Source organism: Juglans regia, unplaced genomic scaffold (genome assembly GCF_001411555.2).
Source record: "Juglans regia cultivar Chandler unplaced genomic scaffold, Walnut 2.0 Scaffold_704, whole genome shotgun sequence".
Lineage (NCBI taxonomy): Eukaryota > Viridiplantae > Streptophyta > Magnoliopsida > Fagales > Juglandaceae > Juglans > Juglans regia.
In genome coordinates, this window is record NW_023361913.1 from 12,836 (window position 1) to 21,736 (window position 8,901).

The 8,901-nt window shown below is 37.1% G+C and overlaps 1 protein-coding gene across 1 annotated transcript; it reads left to right on the forward strand.

Annotated features, from left to right (window-relative positions):
- Nucleotides 1-5,918: 5,918 nt before the first annotated feature.
- Nucleotides 5,919-7,756, forward strand: LOC118346139. Its single transcript, XM_035687173.1, has 3 exons — nucleotides 5,919-6,002; nucleotides 6,708-7,028; nucleotides 7,337-7,756. Exons 1-3 carry the CDS (start codon nucleotides 5,919-5,921, stop codon nucleotides 7,754-7,756), a joined length of 825 nt encoding a protein of 274 aa, XP_035543066.1.
- The last annotated feature ends 1,145 nt before the right edge of the window (nucleotides 7,757-8,901 follow it).

Here is an 8,901-nt window from a genome sequence, read left to right on the forward strand (position 1 = left end):
TCCGCCTCATGCCACCCCCGCCGCCCGGTAATCTCCCTCTCTATTTTCTCTCTCACATTCGGCTTGCTCTCCCATAAGCTCTCTCTCTCTGTTATCTCTCTCACCGTGCATCTCTCTCTCTCTCTCTTTCTCATCCAGTGCATAGCCACCGAGTGCACCACCTCCCGTCGCACACTGCGCCGTCGCACTTTACCATCTCGGTGAGTCCCTGCTGCCGCTGCAATTTTTTTCTTTTGTATGTTTATCGTTTGTTTTATGTATATGGTGTTTTTATATAGATATATATATATATATGTGTGTGTGTGTATATTTATAAGTAAAGTTTTAACTTGGGCACTTACTAGTTTTAACCTAATATTTATATATGGAAAGTTTCCGGTTTTAGTTTTCGGGTGAGTTTATATTTAAATAGGATTTTGTTTTAAGTTTCAATAAATATTATATTGTATTTTGATAATATTGTTAGTTAAAGTGAGTAAATCTATTTTTCTTAAGAGGAGAGTTTTTCATGAATTATTTTAGGAAAACTTTAGCAACCAATGTATTCTTTTTATTTATAAAATATTGTTGGTATTTTTGATATTTTGAATATTAATTTTTATTGAGTTATATAATTATCATAATACTTATTCGATAAATTTTCTTCTTCAGTACGAATTCGATTAAGTGGATATTGATGGTCTTAGAAAATGTTGGTATTTTAGGTATTATGAGAATTTTAGGTTTTGAGGTTCTTAAAATAGGTTCTTTTAGCATTTTTAAATTTAAATATCGAAATACTTGGTTGGTTGGAAATTTATGGAAGTTACGTGATTATTTTATAGATGGCGATTAATATTTGTTCGGCATTTTTGAGGAAAATTCTGAAAAGCTAAGAAGTCCAGGTAAGCGGGGTTCCTATGCTAGACTTTGCATTAAATAAAATGAACTGATGTCCTTTTTGGAAAATGTGCATATTTTGTTATGAAAAGAAATTTGAAAACAACCTCAGATATTTGTTCTATATTACTCATGAGATTCAATATAAGAGAAAGTGTTTTCTGTCATGACTGGTGTACACATGAGCTTATTTGTGACATTATGTTTCTGAACTTTACAAAAAAAAAGAGAGCGAATATGAAATTTTGTGCATAAAATATGTTTTGTGATCTGATTCTGTTCTGTTCTGAAGATGTTCTGTACTCTGTTATGATGTGGCATCTGAAAAACGTTTGGCATGACTTTCTGATTCTATCCTAACTCTGATTCTGATTCTGATATGGTGATTCTGATTCTATTTTGCTCTGATATGTGGCCCTGTCACGGGATTCAACAGTGACATCTGACCCTGTCATGAGATATAATAGTGACCTCTGGCCCTGTCACGGGATACAATAGTGACCTCTTGCCCGCCACGGGATATAATAGTGGTTTTCTGTTCTGAGTGCAATCGCTTTGGTAACTCGGTGATTTATGTTCTGCTTGGCTTTCCGCAGGATGTACAATCCTACCACAGGGGTTAAACATGGTCTCTGTTCTGATATAATGCTCTGATATGATATGATAAGATGAAGATGTTCAGTCATGTTGTGCCAAAGGAGTCTTTGAATATGAAAAGTTGGTTTCTGAATATGAAATATTTGAAAAGTCGCTCTGATTTTTTGATAATATGTTTTGAGATTTGCATATTGATACTGAAATGTTTTGTTTCTGCATTCTGAACTCTGTGAAAATGCTCATGTTTACACACTAGTATATGTCCTATGCTTACTGAGTTGTTGATAACTCACCCCTTATCTCCAATTATTTTTCAGATGATTTTTTAATAGACCAGCTAAGGAGTAGGATTATGAAGCATCGGTGAGATGATTATTTAAGTATAGTGGATTACTCATAGAAGATTTCTGAGAAGTGGTGGATTTTATTAAGAGACTTTGTAGTATTCTGATAACGTTATATTTTGGAGTCTATAAATATATTGATGAATTGTGAGATTTAAGTTATAGGGAGTAACTCTTTGATCCCTGCAGGAACGGGGCGTTACAGAGTCTCATTGGAAAAAGTTCTACATCCTTTCCATCCAAATTTTATTGATCCAACTTACAAAAGAATTATGAAGCTAATAGAAAATCAAAATCCAAGTGTTCTTACCAACTTCAGAAACTGATATTTAGACTTGAAGCAATAAAACATTAGAAAAATCAATTGTTAATGGAGGTACGAGAAATCAAAAATTGTAGAGAAACTCGAAGCAAAACCCTAGCATTATTGATACAAAACATGGAGGTGAATGCTAATCTTTGAGTAAAAATAGGGCCGATTAAATCACTTATGTAAAATCAGAAGCCCCCCGCTAGCAGAGATCTAGAATAGGAAGAAGAGAGATAGAGGAACGAAGTAGAATCTCTTGATGTGAAAGCTCAGAAGGGGATTCGTCCACAGCCGTCGCAAGATCCATCAAGAGCTGTCGTGAGAGAGAGCTGCTTGGGTTTTTGAGAGATAAAGGCTTCTATTTGAGTCGAGGGAGGGAGAAGAGGAAAGTGAAGGAGAGCTCTCGGGAAAAATAACCCGTTGGTGTCGAGAGAGAGAGAGAGACGGAGAGTATGTGTGGGAGTAGAGAGAAACAATTAATAAAATAGCATTTGCAGAGTGAACAGTGCGTCTGCAAAGATCATGTATTGGCACTGTTCATAGCTATGGAAATATTTACATATGCATAATCCAATGTAGTCAATTTATTGGTCTAGGTATGCAAATATGTGTTTGCATTTGTAAATAGATAAACCAATGCTAATGCTCTAAGTTAACATTAACCATACTACCCATCATGTATTGTTATTTCTAGAAAAGATTATTGGAAAAATTAGGATTGACATTTTGTTTCGGCTCATTCATGATTGCTTTGGGTTTGTCTACTTCATGTCCAGAATAAATTAACCCTAATCCTATTTGAGTAACTAAATATGTTTTTGTGTTCGAGTCATTTAGATTCAGTTCAGTTAGCCTTAACTTTTTTTCTCTATTTCTAAATATATATCAATACTTTTTTTATGGATCTACTTCAAGTCTTCAATTTCGTAATTATTATTTGTTTCTTCATGAAATGTATCCTCGTTTGCTTCGTCACTCACCAAACATCAACGCATTAGCAGCATATATAAGATTAGGAGGATACTATAAATTCGGAAGGTTTAACTTTGAAGGAAGTGGAGTAGTATAGATTGTCATACTCTATTATTTTTAGCATGAGAAACGAGACAACCTTTGCAATTTTTTCTCTTAGAAGTACATGTCAAATCTTACTCTCCTCGTCGGCTTGGAGAGTAGCTCCAAATATTGTCCTATAACAGTTTCGGATAGAACATCCTGACAAAGGTTTCTTCAACTGTTCAAAGTTTCAATCCTAGTTTTAGGGTTTCGGATTTGGGAAATTTCTGGTCTAGGATCTTGCAACACAAAGGTCAAATAGGTCTTCACAATTTGGGGATTTTCACTTTACATTACATAAAAAGAATATTTTGGAACTCAATTAATTATCCAAATAGGTATAAGAGTATTTTTTTAAAGGAAAATGTGTATTAAAAAGTCATTCATAAATCATAAAATATTATTGATGGATTGACCCCATAATGACATGAGTATTGGTCCTGCAATGATATAGTCATGGGTTGTGCAAGTGCCACACACTCATTTTGAAAAACAGCAAGGTCTACTATTCAAAAATTAATTTTTTTATGTGGGTCTCATACTTAATTATTTTTTTTAAATGAGTATGCAAATACTTGCACACTCTATGACTGTAATAAATATCATTTCTCTTATTAGTTAGATCAATTTGATGGACTCCAAATTGATCTAGACCCGATGAAACTTGACGGCTAACATTATTATCTTTTAATGATAAAAATCATATCACGAACAACCCTTAGACTTAGGTGTTGGAGTGAATCTAACTGTAGAAATGATATATATACTTGACTATTCTAAAATTTAGATTCTTCGAAGGGTGGGTCTTGGATATGATTGACTCTTGTATTGAAGGTACTTCTCAAAACCTTTTAGTTGGACAAATCAAAGTTGAAAATTGCGGGCATATGTTAGATAGGAAATTAACTAGGGTCTAGCCCATTGGAAATCCATTTCTAGGAATACAAGGAAGAGATAAAAATAAGGAAAGTGGATTGATGAAAGTGACATAAGGTAAGTAAGATTCAACTATTAAAAAAAGAAAAAAAATGGGGAATCTCTATTCTCTAATAATCAAGAGAGATTATTATCTCCCCTCTCTAGATTTCTACAATGACAACATCTTGTTCAACGGTTCCAAAACCCTATTTCCTCCATGGTATTGTGAGGTATGGGAGGCCATGAGAGACTATAAAATCACCAAACATAATGAATTTCGCCTCCAAACTACTTGCGGAAGTAAGCTTTTATGCCAAACTACATAAATTTTTGTCACTCTTTATTCTTTTATTCTTTATTTTTTTTTATTTTTTTTTATTTTTTATATAATTTCCCTAAATCCGACTCCTACTCTGACTTTGTCGAAGTTCAAATCTGAACTCTGACTTTAACTACAACTTGTGTACGCTCCGATCCGACTCTAACTCTAACTTATTTGAAAGAAGTCAGATTTGGACATTTTTTAGACTTTTAGCTTCATATTTAGTCCATTTTTAGAATGAATTTTTTGTGGACTTTCAAATTTTAGTTTTTCGAAAAATTTAAAAATAATACTAAATCATTCATTGCTATTTTACTTCTAGACTAATATCTAACTTATTTTTATACTAAATTTGTATTATAGTGTCTAATTACATGTTATTATACTATGATATTATGTGTTATTAACTTATTATATTAGACTTATTTCTATACCATTGTTTAACGTATTTCAATACTTGACTAATATTATAGTGTCTAACTACATGTTATTATATTATACTAGTGTCTAACTTATTTATAACTTGGGTTGAGGTTCTTTCCTTTAGAGGGTGAGCTATTTTCTCTCTAGTTCCTTAGTGAACTTAGAGCTCAATCACTTGGACAAGATGTCTGAAGAGGAAGGGGGAAGGGATGATGAGATTGCAAAACTGTGTGAGGGTTTAAAACTCACTGAGGAAAGGCAAGAAGTGATTGTAGCTAAGGAAGACATGCTGTCTACTGAGAGAGTTAAGAAATGTTTGGTGGCCCTTGTTGTATCGGATAGAGAGGTTAACAAAGGTGCATTCCGTGCTACAATGCTAAAGCTTTGGCATGTTGAGGGACGCGTACTAATCAGAGATATTGGATGGAACAAGTTCTTGGTGGAGTTTCAAATGAAGGAAGACAAGAATAATGTACTACAAGGTAGACCTTGGTCCTTCGATAAGCTTTTGATTTGTCTCCAAGTGTGTGATGGCTTGATAGCACCTAGAGATATAAAGTTTTCCAAGGAACCTTTCTGGTTTTAGTTCCATGATGTGCCCTTTGTAGGCATGACCAAGAAGGTTGGGGAACAACTTGGTGCCACGATAGGGAAAGTACCACTAGTTGATACAAAATGAAGTGGAGTAGAATGGAGGAAGTTCTTACAAGTGAAAATCTTGATTGATAAATCTAAACCATTGGCTCGAGGAAGGTTCTTGACACTGGGTGAGAAAAGGCTTTGGATTCCTCTCAAGTATGAGAGACTACCCAACTTCTGTTTTCATTGGCCTCATCCAATGCCAGAACCAGAGATGCCAGAGGGGAGATCAAAGGAACATGGTCGATAACCTGCAAGATCAGTATGGTCCATGGTTGCAGGAAAAACCAACATGGTCAAATGAGTCACGGAGGGAGCTCGACCAACTAACACCACCGGGGGAGTACAGATGGGAGGCACTCAGGCTGAACAAGCTGACCTTACTTGAAAAGGAAAGGATCCGGTGGCAGAAGTTGGCATGAATGTAGGCATGCAAATCCTTGGTAGCTTGGAGCAAACCAAGCTGACAAACCCTGATATAGAACAGGAGGAGGCTATGTCAGATGGCATGCAGGTTGACCTGACACATCAAGGTCTTTCCTCAAAAGAGCAGAACCTCATTTACCTCTTCGAGGGAAAAAGAAGGAGAAGACTATCCCTTAAATGTGGGAAACCAGAAAATGGTCCCTGAGTTCAATATGCCAGTAGGCCTGGAGAATACCATACCAGCTAGCAACTAGGTGAGCCCTGCCATGTATTCCTCTCTTAATAACTCCATTCCCAAAGGCAACACCAAGTCCCTATCTCGGTGGAAGAGAAGAGCAACGAACTAGAAACCCTAGGAGAATGTTTAGGCTCCCTTAAAATGTTCAAAAAAGAGAGCCCTCGGGGATATGGGGGAACACTCAAGACCCTCTATGAAAACAAAACAACAAGAGTTAGTTGGCAAGGCTAATAGGAATGGATTGGCAGAGGCTGCTGTCCAACCCTGCCAAACTAAATGAATCTACTATGTTGGAACTTTCGAGGACTTGGGAACCCTCGAACAGTTTGTGAACTTCACCTATTGGTGAAAGAGAAGTTCCCCAGTGTGGTTATCCTCATTGAAACCAAATTTAGGAAACATAAAGTAGAAGCCATTCGTACTAAATTGAGATTTAAGCATAGCTTTGTGATAGACAGTGTGGGGAGAAGTGGTGGCTAGGCAGTTATGTGGACAAATAATATTCATGTAGAATTAATCACCTATTCTTAGAGCCATATATCCTTGGAAATGCAGGTGAAAGAGTGGGACCGTAGATGGATTTTGACTGGGTTTTATGGGAACCCTCTGGTTGCAAAGAAGATGGAAAGCTGGAATCTGTTGAGGCATATTACACCCAATGACCAAGTCCCTTGGTTGTGTATGGAGGACTTTAATGAGATCATATCTCAAGATGAAAAAGCTGGTGCTACTCTCAAACCATATAGACAAATGGAAATTTTTAGGGAAGCTCTAGAGGACTGTGGATTAAGTGATCTGGGCTTTGAGGACTCAAAATATACATGGTGTAATGGCAGAGAAGGTAGAGAATTCACCAAGGAAAGATTGGATAGAGTGGTTGGAAATCAAGCCTAGAGCTCTCTACATGGACACACTAATACCTTTGTACTCCCAGTCCAATGTTCTAACCATAACCCCTTGCTGATCTCTTTTGCCATCCTCTCCATGCTTGCAAACCCTAAAAGAGAGTATTCATATATGAGGCTAACTGGTCAAGGTAGGGAGAATGTTCTCACATCATTAAGCAAGCTTAGACCTGTACCCCTAACTATCCTAGTAGCACTGAGTTCATTAAAAAAGGTTTGGTAAAAGGCCAGTAGCACTTGGTCAAATGGAGTAAATCTCTCCTTGGCGACATAAGAAAGGTTATTGCTGAGAAGAGGGAGAAGATTAAGGAGCTGCAAAGGTTGAATCAAGGGGAACTCTCAGAGTCAATTAAAGAGGTGCAAAAGGATGTAGATAATTTTCTTGAAGCTGAGGATCTCAAATGGCGCCAAAGAGCAAAGCAAAGGTGGTTTAAAGATGGAGACAGAAACACCCAATTCATTCACTCATATGCAAACCAAAGAAAGAAGTCCAATTCCATCCTTAGTATCTCTAATGAGGATGGTGTGCATGCAACACAACCAAAGGAAGTCAGTGACCTTTTTCAAGCTTTCTACATGGACGTCTTCACCACCTCACAGCCTCAAGGGATCAAAGATAGCATAGCTCACCTGGGGAAAACTGTGACTGCTGAGATGAACTCTCAACTGCTTAATGAGTTCACCTCTGAAGAGATCTAAAAGGTAGTCTTTGAAATGAACCCCCTCAATTCCTCAGGTCTTGATGGCTTCCCTACAGCTTTCTACCAGGACCATTGGGACACTGTTGGACAAGACCTAGTTTCTATAGTGAAGGATGTGTTGAATTCCAGGACTGGTCTTGTAGTGCTGAATGAAACATATATACCCCTCATTCTCAAGAAACAAAACTCTAAGCTGGTCACTGAATTTTGCCCCATAAGCCTTTGTAATGTGTCTTACAAACTCATTGCAAAAGTCCTTGCTAACAGATTGCACCTAATCCTCCCTGTGATTATTTCTCCAACACAAAGTGCCTTCATACCAGGCAAACTTATCTCGGATAATATCATAGTGGCAAATGAGGCTTTACACACCTTGAAGACTAGAATGGAAGGTAGGAAGGAAGGCTATATGGATTTGAAATTGGACATGAGCAAGGCATATGATCGAGTTGAGTGCAATGCTTTGGAAGTTGTCATGCAGCAGATTAGATTTGACCGTAGATGGATTTCTCTGATTATGCAGTGTGTTTCCATAGTCAGTTATGCCTTTCTCATAAATGGAATCCCTAAAAAAAGGTTCAACCCCTAGAGGAATCAGACAAGGGATCCCCTCTCCCCTTACCTTTTCATTCTTTGTGCAGAAGTCTATCCTTAATCATGCTGAATCCATTGGCCATATCTCAATCATCCCAATGGCTCATGGATCCCTTAGTTTAACTATTTATTTTTTTGCAAATGATAGCCTCCTTTTTTGCAAAGCCAACTCACTAGAATGGAGCAAGCTATACAAGTTGCTTGACACCTATGAGCAAGTTTCAGGTCAGAGGCTAAATAAAGAGAAAACCTTTATTTTCTTTAGCAACAACACCATACTAGAAGTGAAAGACATAGTCCTGGCTACCACTGGAGTGAGGGCATCAAACTCTTATGAGAAATACCTGGGATTACCATCTTATGTTGGTAGACACAAGTCAAAGGTCTTTAACTCCATTCTTGAAAAGATTAGAGACAAGGTGAGCAACTAGAAAATGAAGTTCCTATCCCTGGCAGGAAAAGAGATTCTCCTAAAATCAGTCATCCAAGCAATCCCTACCTACAACATGGGCTAAAGTCCCAAAAACATAGGTAAAGGAGATCAACAGA